This window comes from Mercenaria mercenaria, chromosome 6, assembly GCF_021730395.1.
Source record: "Mercenaria mercenaria strain notata chromosome 6, MADL_Memer_1, whole genome shotgun sequence".
NCBI classification, from domain to species: Eukaryota; Metazoa; Mollusca; class Bivalvia; order Venerida; family Veneridae; genus Mercenaria; species Mercenaria mercenaria.
In genome coordinates, this window is record NC_069366.1 from 899,774 (window position 1) to 922,363 (window position 22,590).

Sequence of the window (22,590 nt, forward strand, 5' to 3'; positions counted from 1 at the left end):
GTTTGTAGCTTAACAGTATGTTCTTAAAATAACGTATTTTGAATTGAGAAATATGCAATAAGAAATGGAGAGAAACTATCAAGGTACCTGATTTTTTTTTTCTTAATATGTTACATAAATAATTCAATGCATGAATCACTAGTTGTCCTTAACAACGCGAGAGTCATCTGGCATGGGGGTGCCAGATGGGTAATGCCAGCATGGGTAAAATCACTGGGAACGCCAGTCCAGTGTGCAAGAAAATCTGTTACAGTAACCAATTTTAAGCACACTGTGATGCATTCAACTTAAAACTATAATTTGCATTCAATTTGCCAACACTGAGTGCACTTACATCAGTTTCCAGAAATGATTGCTATTGGGACTTAGTAAGTGGTGGAGGCAAATGTCAATTAACCCTTAGCCTGCTGCAGGCGAATTTAACAGCCTTTGCAAACAGCTTGGAACCTGATCAGATGCTGATCAGACGCCAATTTAATCGGCGTCTGATCTGGTTCCAGGCTGTTTGCTACTCTGACAATATTTCTTCCAATTTTGGAGCAAATTGAATGAACTTTACAATTTTAGCAGACGACATTTCCAGCAGACGACAATTTATCTAGCATGCTAAAGGTTAAGTCCATAAGCAGTCATGTTCTAACCTGTGCATAACAAGAATGATTCCAGATTCAAGTTTTCTTTCTACTTTTGTTTCAATTTAACATTAACTAAGACTATCATAAACAGCATGCTGCTAGCAATTCAAAGAAGGCATACATTGTGTAACTCAAAATTGAAGAACACATGATAACTGGAACAATCCACCTGGTTCCATTCCATCCAAAAGCAGAGGCACAGTTCTAGGACCACTTGTTCTTACTGGGTGTGTACTGGTAGTATCCACAATCTTAAACAGACTTACCTATGTGCTGGGTTCTAAATGACACTAACTCCTTCAAATGGACATTGGCAAAATTTCTCATTACATACATCTATATCAATAATGTATGTCAGGTAACTTCTATTCAAATAAACTTACCTAGGATTTGCATCATTCTGTCTTCAACCAAACTATCAACAGCCTGTGTATATATCAAGAGTGAAAGTACTTTTACCTGTTTTTCCTAGGTGCTGTCTCTTCTATCTTATTCGATATTGGCAAGACCATCAATAGCATATAAATGATGATGTCTACTTGCAGCACTGAGCACAATGCCCAACACTGTAGTGCTGTCTCACTGGAATATCACTCCATAGACACATGGCCCACACGATTCCCACCCAGTCACATTATACTAACATTGGGCTGCCAAGTCCTAGAACTATCCTCTTAATGCTGAGCACAAAGCAACCAGTCTTCATCATGTCTTTCGTATGACACTGCCAGGGAGTGAGCATACAACCTCCCCCATTCAAAGTGGGTCCTCTACCACTATGCTACCAAAGTGCCTCTCTTCATACTGACATTGGCCAAGCTATCAATAGCCTTTGTATGTACCAAGAATAAACATTTTCATTTCATCTAATTTAAGTACGAACTTACACAAGTTTTGTTTATTCTTTTACACTAACACTCGCCAAACTATCAATTACCTGTATGTATCATGAATAAATATACCGGGTATTTCAGGTACTTCGACTTGTTTTCAGGACAAACTTACCTAGGTTTTGTCTATTCTTTTACAATGACACTGGCCAAATTATCAGCAACCATCGTATGTATCAAGAACAAACATACTTCGATCTTTTTCAATGATGAACCTACCAAGGTTTGTCTCCTCTTTCATACTGATATTAGCTGAGGTGTCTATAGCTGAGGTATCATCATCCCCGTACAACAGCTCATCCTCATCATCAACAGTGCTGTAATTATATAGATATACACGAATGATAGAAATTAAACTGTGTGGTAATTATTCTAAATTTAAGAGTCTAAACTTTAAAAGGAAACTGAACAAGGAGAGAACTGGCCATCACAACCTCCAACACATCTGAGACCCCCTGTAAACATTACCCATCAAGGACTCGCTACGGTAGTAATAATTGAATTATTGCATCTTCACTGACAAAGTCAATAGCACATTAAACTAGGCCTGTATTCATCAAAGGCTAAACTTTCTTTTTGCTTGGACATTGTTTTAAATGAAACAGATTATAATGGAACTTTGCACAAATGTGCACTCTGCAGCAACAAGGGCTCTACAAAATTTCAATAGTATAAACTAGAACTGCCATAGGAGTGACGAATAATACCCCCCAAATAAGGCCTGGTCACAGAAATATGGCAACCATAATGAAGGTGGTTTGTAGCCAAAGTCAAACTTGACCTATTTTATGATGTAACACCTGTGTAACAAAAAATACTTAAATCTGTCAAGCCTTTAAAGAGTCATTGTATGGAAACTATGAGTTTGGAAAATTTTAAGTTGGAAAGGGACCATCACTATATCAAACAAGAGGACCATGATGGTCCTGAATCGCTCACCTGTCCCCACATGAACTGAGTATGACGTCGTTTTTTCTATTATTTGACATAGTGACCTAGTTTTTGAGCTCATGTGACCTAGTTCTGAACTTGACCTAGATATCATCAAGATAAAAATTCTGACCAATTTTTATTAAGATCCATTGAAAAATATGGCCTCTAGAGAGGTCACAAGGTTTTGCTATTATTTTACATAATGACCTAGTTTTAAAAGGCATGTGACCCAGTTTTGTACTTGACCTAGATATCATCAAGGTGAACATTCTCACCAATTTTCATGAAGACCTCATGAAAAATATGGCCTCCAGAGAGGTCACAAGGTTTTTCTATTTTTAGACCTACTGACCTAGTTTTTGACCGCATGTGACCCAGTTTCGAACTTGACCTAGATATCATCAAGGTGAACATTCTCACCAATTTCATGAAGATCCGTCGAAAAATATGGCCTCTAGAGAGGTCAAAAGGTTTTTCTATGTTTAGACCTACTGACCTAGTTTTTGACCGCAGTTGACCCGGTTTCAAACTTGACCTAGATATCATCAAGATGAACATTCAGACCAACTTTCATAAAGATCCCATGAAAAATGTAACCTCTAGAGTGGTCACAAGCAAAAGTTTACGCACGCACAACGACGGACAACGGACGCTGCGCGATCACAAAAGCTCACCTTGTCCCATGAAAAGTCTGGCCTCTAGAGTGGTCACAAGGTTTTTTATTATTTGACCTACTGACCTAGTTTATGTTGCATGTGACCCAGTTTCAAACTTGACCTAGATATTATCAAGATGAACATTCTGACCAATTTTCATGCAGATTCCATGAAAAATATGACCTCTAGAGAGGTCACAAGGTTTTTCTATTATTTGACCTACTGACCTAGTTTTGGACAGGACGTAACCCAGTTTCAAGCTTGACTTAGATATCATCAAGATGAACATTCTGACCAATTTTCATGCAGATCCTATGAAAAATATGACCTCTAGAGAGGTCACAAGGATTTTCTATTATTTGACCTACTGACCTAGTTTTTGACCGCAGTTGACCTACTTTTGAACTTGACCTAGATATCATCAAGATGAACATTCTGATCAACTTTCATGCAGATCCCATGAAAAATACGGCCTCTACAGAGGTCACAAGGATTTTCTATTATTTGACCTACTGACCTAGTTTTGGACTGGACGTGACCCAGTTTCAAGCTTGACCTAGATATCATCAAGATGAACATTCTGACCATTTTTCATGCAGATCCCATGAAAAATATGACCTCTAGAGGGGTCACAAGGATTTTCTATTATTTGACCTACTGACCTTGTTTTTGACCGCTGTTGACCCAGTTTCGAATTTGACCTAGATATTATCAAGATAAACATTCTGACCAATATTCATGCAGATCCCATGAAAAATATGACCTCTAGAGAGGTCACAAGGTTTTTCTATTATTTGACCTACTGACCTAGTTTTGGACCGGACGTGACCCAGTTTCAAACTTGATCTAAGATATCATCAAGTTGAACATTCTCACCAACTTTCATGAAGATCCATTGAAAAATATGGCCTCTAGAGAGGTCACAAGGTTTTTCAATTTTTAGACCTACTGACCTAGTTTTTGACTACACGTAACCCAGTTTCAAACTTGATCTAGATATCATCAAGGTGAACATTCTGACCAACTTTCATAAAGATCCCATGAAAAATGTAACCTCTAGAGTGGTCACAAGCAAAAGTTTACGCATGCACAAACGACTGACGACGGACGCTGCGCGATCACAAAAGCTCACCTTGTCACCATGTGACAGGTGAGCTAAAAATGGTGGTTTGTAGGCAAAGTTAATGATATACATGTGAACCAAAATTTATTTAAATCTGTGAAGCTTTTCATGGGTTATTCGCCCCGACTTTATCTCAGTGTTATATTTTCTGGTCCTTCGGGATCATTGATTTCAACTCATTTAGATTTGAAAATTGAATACTGCTTAAGCCGGTGCTATGGGGCATGGGCAGTTTGCATTTTCGATTAGTGCTCATGAACAGACTCAATCAAACCGAGTCTGCAATTTTCACTGTTTGCCTTGTTTTCAGTGCTTCCGAGGGATCTACTTCCCAGACTTTATTGTACGTTTTGCATAATTATATGGTTAGAAAATGGTACTTTTAATAATGCATGTGACCTTATACAGTTAGAGCCAGAAAGGGAAATAGTAAAAAACAATGTGTGTGTTCGGGTTAAACTTCTTTTTCAACAATATTTCAGTCATATAAACGACAGATAAAAAACAATAGACTCAATAAAAATTTCTACTATGTTCATCATTTAATTCAACCCTTTGACAAATATAGCAGAAAACAATTATCTAAAATAGGATATTTAACATGTCATGCTCAAAATGGAAAGCGTGTCAGTCACATTTTAAACAAAGACATTATGAGCCTTTAAACTACACTAGAGAAATGAAATAGGTGGTCATCTGGATCAGGTGGTCTTTGTTCACAGGTGATCTGCAAGACAATATCAACTGTATACTGAAAAGGTATGTATATTATGCTAGCTACTTTAAGGCAAGAACAATATTGAACAGAAAACAGCCAATGATGCCACGTAAGATATATTCTATACAGACTCATGATTACAGTATGAGTACCAATTCAGCTAATGACGCTTTTGTGTGCCATACACTTTTTTACAATTCCAGGTAAGTTATTATTATTATATATATATACCAGATTTATATAGCGGCATTTTCATGATAAACACGTTCAAAGGAACTTTACATGCTATGCTGGGGGCAAATTTCATCCTCTACTAGTACAGACATAGAGCGATCTGACCAGAGAGACAGAGTTAGATAAACCCTCAGAATGTACAGAGAGAAGTTGTAGATACAGACCTGTTCGGCTATCTTAGCCTAGCCCTTTGTGAATTAACTGACCAGTTGACGATATTATCTCTTTAGAAAAAATATTTTGGAATGATATCAAACAGTCTTCTGACATTGCACTCCAGATTCTACTATGTTTAACCATTTTTTTTTGTAAAAATATTTACTTTATAAAAGCGATCTTATTTACAAAACACACATTTCCTTTGATAGAATGTTTCTATACAGCACAAAAACACTAGTTTGGAGGGAGTAGAGAGTCTGAATTACTTCTGAATCATATGGCATTTAACATTCAAAGATTTTACACAATATTTTATGTCATGCTTCCCTTGTTAAAAGTTTGATAATATAAGAAGCAGAAAAATCTGCAACAAAATTTTTACAAATTTATACATGAGATTAACCTTGTTGACATTTGTTATGGTACTGATTATTTACTGTCAACAAAAACAAAATGATTGTGTTTCCACTACTAGTATAATGGTATCAAATATTTTGCAAGATTCATGTTTAAAATAGCCCGTCCGCTTACCTCAGTAGGTAGAGCGTTGGTCTTTGGATCACATGGTCGTGAGTTCGATCCTCAGGTGTGGCGTGTTTTCTCCGTGACTACTTGAAAAACGACATTGTGTTTAAAATTATTAGTCCTCCACCTCTGAGTCATGTGGGGAAGTTGGCAGTTACTTACGAAGAACAGGTTAGATTAACTGCCCGCTGTTACATGACTGAAATACTGTTGAAAATGGCGTTAAACCCAAAACAAACACAAACAAAATTTTAAAGGTTAATAGCTTCACCTTTAGTGTAATTTTTGTGAGGACTTATTTTCTCATATTAATGAAAAAAAATCCCAGAAAATTGTCAAAATTTAATCCCTTTGTGAATATTTTTGATAACAGAGTAAAAAAAAACCTATACATTTATCACAACCTAAACACTCAGTGCACCTTTAATGTTCTATGGTAAAACTTTTGACAATTTGAAAATGATTCATACAATGCATAAACCAAGTTTATTAATCTCAAGTAAAGATGAAATTTGAAACTCAATAGTTTAATTTTGTTGACAACTGCCAGAGTGTGGGATCATATAGGCTACTGATTGTCAACGAAATCGATTTATCGAGATTTCACTCTATCTTCAATAACAAGAAAAACTAAGGTCTTTTCAAAAACAGAATATAAATAAAAATCAAATAAAAAGAAAAACTAGGTCAGTTGACTTTTTAAAAAAAAAAGAATATAAATGCAGATCATATAAAAGAAAACGAAAGAAAGTCAGTTGACTTTTCAAAAACAGAACATAGATTTTTTTTTGTAAATGCAGATCATATAAAAAGAAAAACTAGGATGGTTGACTTTTCAAAAAACAGAATATTAATGCAGATCTGGTTTTCATTTTGCAAAATAGAGGTAAACAAGTGTGCAAATTTTTACAGAGAATAAAAACGACATGAAATGGCAGCAAAGGGAGACCCATTACAGTTGGACAGGAAGACAGGGGATTATACCACCTGCTTGCCATGTTCAGAGGCAGAGAGAGTAACAGAGGCCATTAGATATTGTGTGGAATGTAAATCACATCTCTGTGAGCAATGTCTACAAGATCACAACAAGTTTGCCTCACTACGTAAACATCATACAGTGGACAAATCAGAAATTGCTGACCATCTGGAAGAGACTGATCAATCTAAAGCAAACACTGAAATTGAATGTGGCAGCCACTATGGACAATACATTGACACTTATTGCAAGGACCATGATGAGGTGTGTTGTAGCATTTGTGTGACCATAAAACACAGGTAAATCTCACTTTTATTATTCTATTCTAGTTGGGAAGGTCACTTGTATTCAAGGATAGAAGGGGGGTGAATGAGGGATACTAAGGACAATATGAGATCATTAAGAAAGTGCAAGAGTGTAAGATATATATCTTACTTTTGGGTTGAAAGGGTTGGGATCTAATGTCTGGTGCATAGTAGAGAACAATACAAAGTCTCATTGTATAGAAACTGATAATAAGAAGAATTATTTTTAAAATGTTTCTGGGGTTGAATGGCCAATCATCCCTAGTGACCTTGACCTTTGGGGTCTCTATAAACCAAACTTTGTCCTTGGTACTATGACCTGTTCCCATGAGAGGATGAAATGATAGTAGATGTAGAAGTTTTAAAAGAAAATACAATGAAAATGAGAACATATTTAAAACTTTTATCAGTACTATCATAATATCTGTCCTCAGTGTACTTATGAGTGCTTGAGCCTTCACCAAAAGGCATCTGACTCCTACCAAGACCAAACCTTAAGAAAGGCTGGATGATAACATGTAAAGTTATTAAGAAGATAGAGTAAACTGAAATGCTTGCTATAAAACTTTAACTAAAACTCAATGATGATAGCAACCACAATGCCTACACAGAGGCCAGTACAATAGAACCCCTTGTTCTTCAAAATGTCAAGCTAGTAAAATAATGACTACATTTTCCATATTGCACTGACCCAAAAGGGTCATGATTTGTATCCTCAGAACACTTTCTTCTCTTTGCATGATTTGTTTTGAGTCTTGTATTTGTTGCCTGTTTACAGCAGAACCCACATAACTGGCGGTATTTTTAACACAGGTTTACATAACTATATTTGACACTGAAAAGTAACAAATTAGGCGAAACCTGTAACAGTTATAATTATAACTAGAAGATGCTTTTGTAGAAAAGCGCATGTCTCCCTCAATGCATAGTAGTAATAGGGAAGAAGTCAATAGGGGACAGGAGCAAAAGTTCAAGAGAAACAATGGTTGGCTGCAATAAGGATCATCTACTCAGCATGTCCAATCATCCAAAGAAGTTTCATGTTGGGTCAAGTGGTTCTCCAGAAAATGTTTTCCTTTAATGGAGTGACCCCAAAATAGTAGGGGTCATCTAGTCTGCAAGTCCAATCACCCCAAAATAAGGCCATGATTAAAAAATTGTTTGCAGTGCTCCGACACAGATTTTTAGGAGTGGGTAGGTAGGTAGGAATTTTTTTTTTTTTTTTTGTAAAGTCAGTGTACACAAATTTTCACAGCAGACATTAAACCAGATCTTTCATTTTATAATTAACCAAAATTTTTGTGAAACTGAATGACACTACTGTGGATATAGACCAAGAATGCAACGGATGATCTGGACACTCCGAACCCTCATTCCCTAAAACCTTTTACAGGACAGTTGTTCTCACTTCATGCAGATGCTGTCAGACCCTTAGTGTATGAAATGATGGCCTTTGTTGCAGTTTGGTCTAAGTTTTGAACACTCAAATGTCATCAGTCTGGACACAGGAAGAGACAGAAGGTTTACAATGACCTCACTGCAGATCTAAGCTGTTCAACCTGTTTTTGGTGAGATGGGGGTGGGGAAGGGTAGGTAAAGAAGAATGTTTGCTGCCATCCCCCTAGAAATGTTAACAAGAGGGCCATAAGGGCCTTATATTGCTCACCTGTTATCATTGCACTTAAGGACAAGAAGGTCAAAAAATCATAATCAAGATCAATCAGAAGAATAATGAGAAAATATAGTTTAAATTTTCCTGATATGTCAAAAACACCTACAAATTGGAGATACCATCCATGTTGTACTACAGAAAAGTGGTCTCGGTTTTTCCCTACTGCCAATAATAAAGCAATTACTAAATAAGCTATTTATAGTAACATAAGAGGGTCATGATGACCCTGGATCGCTCACCAGAGTAATATGAGCTACATGTTTCAAATGTCAAACTGATGATTTTTAGAAATTTTTTGGAAGATTTTCCAATGTACAATCAAGTAACCCCTGAGGCGGGGCCAATTTTACCCCAGGGGTCATGATTTGAACAAAGTTTGTAGAAGTCTACTAGGCAATGTTACATATCAAATATCTAAGATCTAGGCCTTCTGGTTTATTTTTAGCAAATTTATGAAGATTTCCCTATGTACAATCAAGTAACCCCTGGGCCTGGGTCAATTTGACCATGGGGGGTTCAAGATTTGAACAAATTTTGTAGAGGTCCACTAGGCAATGCTACATTTGACATATCTAAGCTCTAGGCCTTCTGGTTTATTTTTTGAAAATTTGGAAGATTTTTCTATGTATAATCAAGTAACCCTTATTGGGCGGAGTCAATTTGACCCCGGGGGTCATGATTTGAACAAATGTTGCAGAAGTCTACTAGGCAATGTTACATGTCAAATATCTAAGATCTAGGCCGTCTGGTTTATTTTTAGAAATTTTTTGAAGAATTTCCTATGTAAAATCAAGTAACCCCTGGGGCGGGGTCAATTTTGACCCCAGGGTCATGATTTGAACCAATTTTGTAGAGGTCCAATAGGCAATGCTACAGGTCAAATATCTAAGCTCTAGGCCTTCTGGTTTATTTTTAGAAAATTTTAAAGATTTTTCTATGTACAATCAAGTAACCCCATGGGGCGGGGTCAAATATCTTTAGGGGCCATCTACTCTGCATGTCCAATTATCCTATGAAGTTTCAACATTCTGGGTAAAATGGTTCTTGAGTTATTGACCGGAAATTGTATTCCATGTTCAGGCCACTCTGACCTTGACTTTTGATGGATTGACCCAAAACAATAGGGGTTGTCTACTCCATTAAGCCCTACCACTCTATGAAGTTTGAAGGTCCTAGGTCAAATCGTTCTCCAATTATTGATCGTAATTGAAGTGTGACAGATGGACGGACAGAAGGAAAGAGCAAACAAGAGGGCCAAGATGGCCCTAGGTGGCCCACCTGAGAAACATGCCATAACAGTGTAAACATGTTTGATTTAGTGATTTTATGGAAACAAATATTCTGGCCAATTTTCATTAGGATTGGTCCAAAAATGTGGTCTCTTGAGTTTAAGTAAGTATTTTCTTTGATATGACCTAGTGACCTAGTTATTGACGCCAGATGACAAATATTCAAATATCAATGCAATCATTCTAACCAAATTTCATGAAGATCAATTGAAAAGTACAGTCTAGGCTTTTCTTTGATTTAATCTAGTGACCTAGTTTTTGATCCTAGATGACAATATAGCCCGCCCACTTAGCTCAGTAGGTAGAGTGTTGGTCTATGGATTGCGGGGTCGCGAGTTTGATCCTTGGGCGGGGCGTATGTTAGAGTGTTGGTCTATGGATTGCGGGGTCGAGAGTTTGATCCTTGGGCGGGGCGTATGTTCTCCGTGATTTGATAAACGACATTGTGTCTGAAATCATTAGTCCTCCATCTCTGATTCATGTGGGGAAGTTGGCAGTTACTTGCGGAGAACAGGTTTGTACTGGTACAGAATCCAGGAACACTGGTTAGGTTAACTGCTCGACGTTACATGATTGAAATACTGTTGAAAAACGTACACCCAAAACAAAAAACAGTTGACCAATATTCAAACTCGACCTAGAATTCATCACGGCAATCATAATCTGACCAAATTTCATGAAGATCAATTGAAAACAAGAGCTGTCTCCATAGGATGACACATGCCCCCGATGGCACTTTGAATGAATAGTTATGGCCAATGTTAGAGTTTAGGACCTTTGACCTACGGACCTGGGTCTTGCGCGTGACACGTCGTCTTACTGTGCCACACATTCATGCGTAGTTATTTTAAAATCCATGCATGAATGACAAAGATATGGACTGGACATGCCCATCATTGCACTATCATGAAATATGACCTTTAACGTCTAAGTGTGACCTTGACTTTTGAGCTACGGATCTGGGTCTTGCGCGCGACACGTCATCTTACTGTGGTACACATTCATGCCAAGTTATTTGAAAGTCCATCTATGGATGACAAAGATATGGACCGGACACGAATGCACTATCATGAAAAATGACCTTTAACGTCTAAGTGTGACCTTGACCTTTGAGCTACGGACCTGGGTCTTGCGCGCGACACGTCGTCTTACTGTGGTACACATTCATGCCCAGTTATTTGAAAATCCATCCATGGATGACAAAGATATGGACCGGACACTAAAATTGCGGACAGACTGACAGACCGTTCAAAAACTATATGCCTCCCTTTGGAGGCATAAATACAGCCTCTATCACATACACAAGCTAAATGTTGATAGACGCCAGACAGATGCCGGACGCCAGACATTGAGCGATCACAAATAACTCACCCAAGTATTGCTCAGGTGAGCTTAAAACATAAGTCTCTCCCAGAGAGGGTAGGGGGGTGGGGGAGGACATAATAATTCTAACTCAATGTCAGATCTTGATTTTGTTCATCCTTTCAAATCATCTCAGATGTTTATAAAGCACTGAATCACTTTTTCATTTTAATCAGGCAACAAACTCAAGACCAGTGAAATTTTTCAGTCACATGGACACAATGGCTCTGACCACACTGACATGCACAGCCCTACATTTGAATTCTATCTGTTTGATTTTACCAGCACCTGAATGCCAGACATCAGCTGTTTTCCAATCCATATTTTTGTTCTTGTTGGGTTTAATATAACATCGACACAGTTATTGGTCATATGTTGACTTTCTAGTTTTTCACGATGGAGGATCACCCCCGCTCGCTCCTCCATGCATTATTTCATTATGTGCAGACACCTGTGTAGGACCACCGACCATCTGGCTTACTTTCTGTAAGCCAGTTGGATGACTTCCTCATGATAATTTTCTATGTCCCAACTGAGGCTCAAACCCACACTGGTAAGGGGCAAGTGATTTGAAGCCAGCCACCTCAACCACTCAGCCAATACTCCCTACATCCCTTAGGAGAACTGTGGCATGAAGTCATTTATGAATGCTCTTGAACATACTTTTACAGGTCCTGTAAACAAACAGAAAAGATACTGCAGGTAGCAAAAGGGATAAAGAAAAGCAAGGAAATCAGTGACACTAAACTATCTTTAGAACAATTTCTTGCGTATGTTAATCAGGAAAAAGTGGATCGAAATAAAAACTTAACAAGTCTTGATGAAGAAAAGACTCAGATCCTGTCAGATATTGATAAATTTGAAGAGAATATAATAAAAAGAACTAGAGAGATTGCTGAAACATCTAGAGAAAATATCAGAGATGCTCATGCAAAACATGTAAATGCAGTAAAGTCTGATGTCAAAGAGTTAGACACGGTTATGTCAGGTCTGAAAGAATGTTTGAATAAACTAAACAAAACAAACATAAACAAAGTTGAGGCTTTTGTAGGTATAAAGAACTGTCAGAAGACATTAGCTGAGATGAAAAAGGTTGTGAACGATCTTTCAGACAAATGGCTGCAGACAGAACTTTGTTATGAATTCAACAATAAAATGATACACAAAAACACAGCTTTTGGGAATGTTATTGAAGAAGAGAAAAAAGACACAGTCTGCCGTCTAACATGCAAAAGGGAAGTTAACATTAGACACAAAATGGACATCAGCACATGTACAATAAATGGAATCTGCCAGCTAGCTGATGGGACCTATGTAATTATTGACAGTAGTAATGCTAACATTAAGAAGCTAACTGACAACTTGGAATCAACAGATTTTATAAAGCTGGATGGCAACCCGAGGTCTATTTGTGTTACTGGACCAAAAGAAGCGGCGGTTACACTACCAGAAAAGAATTTGATACAGCTTGTAGAAATTGATGAAAGTTTGTCATTAGGTACTTCATTTTCCACTGCTCCAGGACACTGCACTGCAATCAATTATGATTCCAGAGAGGAGAAATTCTATGTTTGCTGTACACATGTCATAGAAGATAAAAAACCTGAAAAAAGATATTGCACTATTTCTGTCTACAGTAAGAATGGCAAACAATTGACAACATTCAAAAAAGACATTGAAGGACAAACAATTTGTATTGAACCACAACAAATATTCTTAGAAACAGAAAGAATTCTGGTTTTGGATAAAGACCTAAAGGTATTGATCTTAAGAAAGACAGCTGGGGCTCAGCTGGAACTAGCTGAGGGTCAATATCTGTCAAGATTCAGTTATCAAATGAACTGGTATTCAAGACAAAATTGTTTATGTCTTTTGTCAAAAAATGTCATGCTTTCTGTTTCTGGATATCGGTCTAAGGGCATGTCTCTAAATTCGATGGATGGAACAAAAATAAAATCTCTTCAAATGGAAACTTCTTCAACAATACTGACAGCAGTTTTCAACAAGCAGAGGTCTACACTGCTAGTTGCTGGAGAGTCCGATGAAATCAAAGAATACAAAGTGCCTATAAAGATCCTTAAACTACTGGAGTGACAACACGGCAAGACATAATGAAACATTTTTGGAATGTCAGAACAATCTTTGATGTCTCTTGAAAGGCTGATTTACCATGAATCTGGATTTTGCTTCTTGTACAGGGTTTATTTAAATTTCTTACAGAAGTTAATTTCCTCGGAAAATATTGTTCTTTAAAAGAAGGTATAAACTTTTCAGAGTGTACTTTATAGAGATTACAACATATATTCTGCTTGTTATGTATTTAACTTCATGTATCATCACAGTATCATAACAAACTTCCTTCCTATATTATTGAAACAAGAGGGCCATGAAGGCCCTAATATCGCTCATCTGACCCAAGATCGTTAAGATTAACATTCTGACCAAGTTTCATTAAGACATGGTTCTTTTCCTTTGATTTGACACTGTGACCTAGTTTTTGACCCCACATGACCCAGATTCGAACTTGACCTAAAGATCATCAAGATCAACATTCTGAGTAGGTTTCATGAAGACACAGTCAAAAATGTGGCCTCTAGTGTTAACAAGCTTTTCCTTTGATTTGACCTAGTGACCTAGTTTTTTACCCCACATGACCCAGATTCGAACTTGACCTAAAGATCATCAAGATCAACATTCTGAGTAGGTTTCATGAAGACACAGTCAAAAATGTGGTCTCTAGTGTTAACAAGCTTTTCCTTTGATTTAACCTGGTGACCTAGTTTCTGATCCTACATGACCCAGATCCAAATTGGACCTTGAGATCATCAAGGTTAACATTCTGACTAGGTTTCATGAAGATATAGTCATAAATTTGACCTCTAGATTGTTAACAAGCTTTACCTTTGATTTGACCTGGTGACCTAGTTTTTGACCCCAGATAACCCAATATCCAATTAGTCCAAGATCTTACTGAGGGTAATATGCTGACAAAGTTTCATTAAGATTGGGTCAAAATTGAGACCTCTAGAGTGTTAACAAGCTTTTCCTTAGATTTGACCCAGTGATCTAGTTTTTGAACCAGGATGACCCAATATCAAACTCGTCCAAGATTTTATTGAGTGTAACATTCTGACCAAATTTCATTCAGATTGGGCCAAAATTGTGACCTCTAGAGTGTTAACAAGCTTTTCTTTTGATTTGACCTGGTGACCTAGTTTTTGACCCCAGTTGACCCAATATTGAACTCGTCCAAGATTTTATTGAGAGTAACATTCTGACCAAGTTTCATTAAGATTGGACCAAAATTGTGACCTCTAGAGTGTTAACAGTCAAATTGTTGACAACGACGGATGGACAACGGACACAGGGCAATCACAAAAGCTCACCTTTGAGCTCTTTGTGCTCAGGTGAGCTAAAAATTATTATTTTTTTCCATTTCATTTAAGATCTCGGTCTGCTGGTAATCAAAACCTATTCTAATATGACTTTTTCTGGTAAAACACTCCTACGCTAGAATGATGTCACTTTAATGTGTGGTGACATCAATGTTTTTGTTGCGACCAAGAAATAGCGCTACTATATTTCATCTACTGTTTTAGGTTAAGGGCATATTAGAATCGAAATAATTTAAGCAAAAGAGGGTTTTAACACTATTTATACACTCAGGCGGTAATACATCATACAAATAATTTCACTTGCAATGGGCTGAAATTATTATGCCCAACGTATAATCATCTGTCGTGCATAAATAGTGTTTAAACACTCTTATTTCTTAAATGTAATAATTGCTATGATACTGTATCATTTCTCGAAGATTGAAATGAATGATCCCATATTCTATCTGAATACTAAGGCCAGTTCAAAAAGCAAGACATATGGTTTTTTATAGAAAGCTGAATTTAGAACAAAAATATGAAGTTTGGAAGTGAGCTGACTGGCTGCTTAAGCAGTGTGACCAACCCATGTGACTTTTTGATATCATTAACGGGGAAAATTGCTTTTCTATTTATAATTTCCTAGTTAATTGATGGATTTTAATAAGAAGACAGAAAAACAAGTTACTCTCCTTGGCACAAAATGTCTTCCAATCTTATTTAATACTGTCTACAAACACTTTTGGTCACAGAAAAAATATTTGGGCAAAGTGTTTGAGACAAGTATCAAGAATTTCTGGTAGGCATGGCAAGGAAAGCACCCATTTTTCTATCTTTAGCACTTTTTTATTTCATTAATGTCTGTCAAGAAATAAGGAAGTTCTATGCAAACAAGAGCTGTCGGAGGACAGCAACGCTCGACTATTCAACAGCCTAGTCAATTGAATGAAAACAAAAGCTGAAAAAGGGACATAATATTGTAAAATGCAAAGTAGAGTTATTAAACCTCTGCATTGCACGTCATATCATGACAGTGAACAAGTGTGTGAAGTTTCAACACTTTCCCATTAGTGGATACTGAGATACCAGCTTACATACAAAAACTTAACCAAAAACTGCTAAGTCGAAAAAGGGACATAATTTTGTAAAAATGCAAAGTAGAGTTATGGGACCTTCACAGTGCTTGTAAGATCATGACTGAACGAGTGTGTGAAGTTTCAATCCATTCCACTTAGTGGATACTGAGATATCAGATTACATTCAAAAACTTAACCATAACCAAAGTCAAAAAAGAGGCATAATTTTGGAAACAAGCAGACCATGAAGGCCCTGTATCACTCACCTGACCTAGGAATCATCAAGATTAACATTCTGACCAAATTTCATTAAGATATGGTCATAAATGTGGCCTCTAGGAGTGTTAAATAGCTTTTTCTTTGATTTGACCTGGTGACCTAGTTTTTTTGACCCTACATGACCTAGATTCAAACTGGATCTTGAGATCATCAAGATTAACATTCTGACCAAGTTTCATGAAGATAAAGCCATAAATGTGGCCTCTACAGTGTTAACAAGCTTTTCCTTTGATTTGACCTGGTGACCTAGTTTTTGACCCCAGATGACCCAATATTGAACTCATCCCAGATTTTATTTAAGGTAACATTCTGACCAAGTTTCATTAATATTAGGCCAAAATTGTGACCTCTAGAGTGTTAACAAGCTTTTCCTTTGATTTGACCCGGTGACCTAGTTTTTGACCCCAGATGATCCAATATCGAACGCGTCTAAGATTTTATTGAGGGTAACATTCTGACCAAGTTTCAATAAGATTGGGCCAAATTGTGACCTCTAGAGTGTTAACAGTGAAATTGTTGACGACGACGATGACGGACGGACAACGGACACAGGGCGATCACAAAAGCTCACCCTGAGCACTTTGTTTCAGATTCGAACTTGACCTAAAGATCATCAAGATTAACATTCTGACCAAGTTTCATGAAGATACAGTCATAAATATGGCATCTAGAGTGTTAACAAGCTTTTCCTTTGATTTGACCAAGTGACCTAGTTTTTGAACCCATCAGACCCAGATTTAAACTTGACCTAGAAATCATCAAGCTTAACATTCTGACCAAGTTTTAATAAGATATGGTCATAAATGTGGCCTCAAGAGTGTTAACTAGCTTTTCCTTTGATTTGACCTGGTGACCTAGTTTTTGAGCCTACATGATCCATATTCAAACTGAACCTTGAAATAATCAAGATTAACATTCTGACCAAATTTCATGAAGATACAGTCATAAATGTGGCCTCTACAGTGATAACAAGCTGTTCCTTTGATTTGACCTGGTGACCTAGTTTTTGACCCCAGATGACCCAATATCAAATTCATCCAGGAGTTTATTGAGGGTAACATTCTGACTAAGTTTCATGAAGATTGGGCCAAAATTGTGACCTCTAGGGTGTTAACAAGCTTTTCCTTTGATTTGACCTGGTGACCTAGTTTTTGACCCCAGATGACCCAATATCAATCTTGTCCAAGATTTTATTGAGGGTAACATTCTGACCAAGTTTGATTAAGACTGGGCCAAAATTGTGACCTCTAGAGTGTTAACAGTCAAATTGTTGACGACAACGACGACAGACGGATGACGGACACTGGGCAATCACAAAAGCAAAATACAACAAAGTAGAGTTATGGGACTTGCTTAAATGCATCAGCTCATGACAGTGAACAAGTATGTGAAGTTTGAATCCATTCCCATTAGTAAGTACTAAGATACCAGCTTACATACAAAAACTTAACAAACAAGAGCTGTCACAGGAGACAGCGCGCTCGACTATTTCGATGCTGGATAGTGAAATTGGGCACATACATGTGAGGAAACTAGAGCTGTCACTGGAGTGTTTAATGACTCCAATTGTGGATGAAGATATTGCACAATAGCCTGAGTCTATGTCAAAAATATCAACTTAAAGCAATAAGAGAGGTAAAGATAAAATGTATCAAAACACTATGTAAGGATATCCTAAGCAAAAAGGGGCATAATTCATTAAATATTGGTGCCAGAGTTATGCAGCTTGTGTCATATAGTGTGGGTGATAATGTTGAACAACTATTTTAAGTTTGAATCAAATCCATTAAGTAATAACAGAGACAGAGTGAAAGTGCATCAAAACTTTAACCTAAAATTCTAAGTAAAAAGGGGGAATAATTAATGAAAAATTGGTGCCAGAGTTATGCACCTTCCGTCATATGGTGTGGGTGATGATGTTGAACAACTATTTTAAGTTTGAATCAAATCTATTCAGTAATAACAGAGACAGAGTGAAAGTGCATCAAAACTTTAACCTAAAATTCTAAGTAAAAAGGGGAAATAATTCATGAAAAATTGGTGCCAGAGTTATGCACCTTGCGTCATATGGTGTGGGTGATGATGTTGAACAACTATTTTAAGTTTGAATCAAATCCATTCAGTAATAACAGAGACAGAGTGAAAGTGCATCAAAACTTTAACCTAAAATTCTAAGTAAAAAGGGGAAATAATTCATGAAAAATTGGTCCCAGAGTTATGCACCTTATGTCATATGATAAGGGTAATGATGCTGAACAATTGTTTAAGTTTGAATCAGATCCATTCAGTAATAACAGAGATAGAGTGAAAGTGCACCAAAACTTTAACCTGAAATTCTAAGTAAAAAATGGGAATAATTCATGAAAAATGGTGCCAGAGTTATGCACCTTGTGTCATATGATGTGGGTGATGATGTTGAACAACTATTTTAAGTTTGAATCAAATCCATTCAGTAATAACAGAGATAGAGTGAAAGTGCATCAAAACTTTAACCTGAAAATCTAAGTGAAAAGAGGGGGATAATTCATGAAATATTGGTGCCAGAGTTATGACCCTTATGTCAGATGATGTAGATGATTATGAGGAATAAGTATTTCAAGTTTGAATCAAATCCATCAAGTAATTACAGATATAAGTTGAAAAAAGAGAAAGTGCACCAAAACTTTAACCAAGGTGGGGACGCGGAAAGACGCCGACGCCGGGGCGAGTAGGATAGCTCTCCTTATACTTCGTATAGTCGAGCTAAAAACTGCTAAGTCAAAAAAGGGGCATAATTTTGTAAAAAAGCAAAATAGAGTTATAGAACCTGTTCAATGTAAGTCAGTTTATCACAGTGAGTAAGTGTGTGAAGTTTCAATCCATTCCAACAAGTGGTTACTGAGATACCAGCTTACATACAAAACCTAAACCAAATCGGGATGCGGATGCCAACGCATAGGTGAGTCCAATAGCTGAGAGACTATAATAGGTGCACAGAATTAGGTGAAAATAAGCATTTTTTACTATTTCAGGGGCCATAACTTTGAAAATATGGGGCAGAGGTGTGCAAATTCACATCATGATTAAAGGCGCTTGCTATAGTTTTTCCGGACGGGTCGATATTTACCCCAACACCGTGCCAATTTGGTTGTGTTTCTAATCGATGTAGCTCACTGCAGAGTTGGAGCGGTCTTCTGCGCATGCCCGGAAGTGATTATGTAATGTCGCGTATGGCAAAAATTCGCAAATTATTGTATGTTTGCATGCATTTAATGTATAATATGTATAATATACTGACTATAAAGGTTAGGGTAAGTATCACCATGGTCACAAAATATATACATTTAAAGTACTTTTAGTTCAAATTGCTTCAATCCGACATATACTGGAGTCTGTAATTTATACCGGCGCTCTAACTCTGCATTGAGTCACAGCTGTTTCTAATCCCGTACCGTACCCATACCATACATCCGTATTCGTAGACTATAGGTTTTGTTCGGAGAAAGGCGGAAACTTTCATCATTTTATGACATCAAAATGCTTCAGAAACACCTTAAAATCCGCTTATTAAGAAATCTGCCTTTTGATAATTTGATATATCTCTAAGTCATTTGCTCAAACACTGAAAGAGTATTTCGTACCAACCTGCTTTATATAAATGCCCGCTACTCCCCACCTCGTAATTTGATTTAAGTGAAATCTAATAATTTTATGGTGACCTATCAATTTTCTTTTTGTTTTAGATTAGGTAGACATAACCAAAGGTATGTGCAGAGTTTGATCAAATTCTATTATGTGAAACCCGATAAAATAGCAGAAGTACTAACTTAAAATTGACAAAAATATGCAAAAATAGTCCTTGGGTTTGCTGAACAAGTATTCTTTTCTTTACAAAATCATTTTCTTTTGATTTCTTTGAGCATGTTTCAAATAGATATATTGTTTTCTGTTATAAAAATGCTTAGATACCAGAAAAATATAGGAAAACTGGCCAAGGACCCCATGAATTACTTTAGTCAACCCTGGTGCTCAAGCTTAAGTGAGCATCATTTCAATGCACTTTGTATGTAAATAATTATTTTGCATTACAGTAATCAATATAAATTTAAACTCCATACTTAGAGGGGTTTTGGGATAAAAAAGGTTTCTATTTTAGAACGAGAAATTATGCTCTTTGTTAAGCAATGGTCACATTTACGTTCACGCACGTAGTTGGTCGTAGTTCATTTTAAACGTAGTTTGTCGTAGTAATTATACGGTCAACTAGGTTGAAGTACGCTCGAACTAAGTTTAAAAGATGAAATATGGAAAGTCTAAGTACGTTGAAGTACGTGTAAGTACGAACAACTACGTTCAACTACGAGTAAATCGGGTAGGGTGAACTAGGGTATCACTACGTCTTACCACGAGTTACTACGTTACACTACGTATATACTACGATCGAAGTACGAACAACTACGACAAATTACGATCAACTACGTTGAGCTACGGAAAAGCGTTGTGGTTGTGCCTGCGCAGGACGGGAAAGCTACAGTCATTTTGCTCTAGGAAGTTGACGAGACAGCATCATTTAAGCTTCAGTATGCGCCTAGGAAAAAACGATGTTATAAAACAGAATGGCCGAAAAACTGAATTTAAAAGTAAAATGCATAAAAATGCGCAATTTATACCACAGATTTGCTAACTAATGCAAAGAAAATATAATTTAAATGCAATATATAAAATGGATTTTTCCCGGTCTTCATGGTAAATGAACAGTTGATTGCTAGCGCGATTCATGTACATGCCGATCCAAATCTGTTGTTCATTTCGCATGAATACCGAAAAAAAGTCTATTTAATTTTTTAAGTATTTATAATTAGGATATTATCATACTAGAATTGAAATTAATTTATATAACAGTAAAGTTTTTGTGTAATCGGCTCTCGTTTCATATCATGTTTGTACTTGTACTACGCTCAAAAACGATGCACACTACTGTTAAGTACGATCAAGTACGTTTAACTAAGATCAACAACGTTCAAACTACGGTCACAGTAGTTAATCGTAGTCAGATTTTGAACATGTCGAAAAATTATTTGCTTACTACGGACAAATCATAAGTTCGAACTACGATCATTACTACGTTTGACTACGATTATCTACGTGTAACTACGCTTAGTACGATCAATTACAATCAACTACGATCATTCCTTACTACGATTAACTACGTGTAGTGTGACCACGCCTTTAAACATGATGTGCAGATTCAAAAAAAGACTTATTAAAAAAGATAAAATTATAAGTTACATGTAGATTGCTTCCATGTAATATTAAAATTGTAAACATTTTTTTACCACTCCTAAATTCCCAGAAGGTAGCTAAAAGGAGAATATTTTGCTTGTACAGTTATTGTAAAGATTTGACTAAATACCACAGTGATGAGGGTTTGAGCCTCACTTGAGGCGATAAATTTTCATGTGAGGAAGCCATTCAGCTGGCTTACGGAAGGTCGATGGTTCTACCCAGGTGCCCGCTTGTGATGAAATAATGCACGGAGGGGCACCTGGGGTCTTCCTCCACCATTAAAGCTGGAAAGTCACCATATGACCTATCATGTGTTGGTGCGTCAAAAAAAAAATATATATACCATAGTGAATTAATTTGTTGCTTTAGATGAACAAGTTGCACAAAAAAATGTGAGAAATGTATAGAAATAACAAATTTATAAGGATCTATTACATTGGCAGTACTTATCGCATATAGGTCTATGTCTATTCTTATAAATTTCTGTTCAAACAAAATACTTGTACATGTACTTGCTTCTTTAACACCTGTGCTTATTGCATACATCTACATAGCAAATATCTGACATGACTTTTGATTACCAGTGTTTAGAGCCTATTGCTGTTGACACCTTTACATGTCTAAGGAGTAATAGTTAAAATTTTAAACAGACTAAAAAATGTCAAAAGTGAGAAAGTTTTAATACATCAGAGACATTGACAAAGGTGCAGATTAGAAAGACAGATTTATATGTAATTAGATATAAAAATCTCAAAAAATTGTTCGTTTTTCTGAGTAGCGAGGTTTCGGATTACAAGAAAGATTGAATAAGAAATAAGAGCTGTCGGATGACAGGGTGCTCGACTATTCGAAGAAATGACTGAAGAATGGAGTCAAAATATTACCACAGATTTAAAAGAAAAAAAAATGGACTAGACAAACAATGTTCCTGTATTTGTGGATTTCGATAAGTTTTGCTCTAAATGTTCAATGTTTCAAAGTCACATATCAAACAGTTTAAAGAAAATATGGAATGGTATGAGAAACTTTACTTATTTCTATGTCAAAAAAGGACTATACTGACTTAAAGTCCTTGGCCTAGTTATGAAGTCTTGCCTATATAATGACAAACTGGTTAGG

At 36.6% G+C, this 22,590-nt stretch overlaps 1 protein-coding gene and 1 pseudogene across 1 annotated transcript; one reads left to right on the forward strand and one right to left on the reverse strand.

Moving 5' to 3' along the window:
- Positions 1-22,590, reverse strand: part of LOC123549855 (cleavage and polyadenylation specificity factor subunit 1-like) — a 151,735-nt pseudogene that overhangs the window by 37,539 nt on the left and 91,606 nt on the right.
- LOC123549851 (uncharacterized) lies at positions 6,440-13,785 on the forward strand. Its single transcript, XM_045338291.2, has 2 exons — positions 6,440-7,148; positions 12,149-13,785. The coding sequence occupies exons 1-2, from the start codon at positions 6,805-6,807 to the stop codon at positions 13,569-13,571; spliced, it is 1,767 nt and encodes a 588-aa protein (XP_045194226.2). The 5' UTR covers positions 6,440-6,804; the 3' UTR covers positions 13,572-13,785.

Excerpts from the sequence above, each read along its gene's own strand:
- LOC123549851 (XM_045338291.2), top strand. The coding sequence starts at position 6,805 with ATGGCAGCAAAGGGAGACCCATTACAGTTGGACAGGAAGACAGGGGAT. Across the intron at positions 7,149-12,148 it reads TGTGTGACCATAAAACACAG|GTCCTGTAAACAAACAGAAA; the intron begins GTAAATCTCACT and ends ATACTTTTACAG.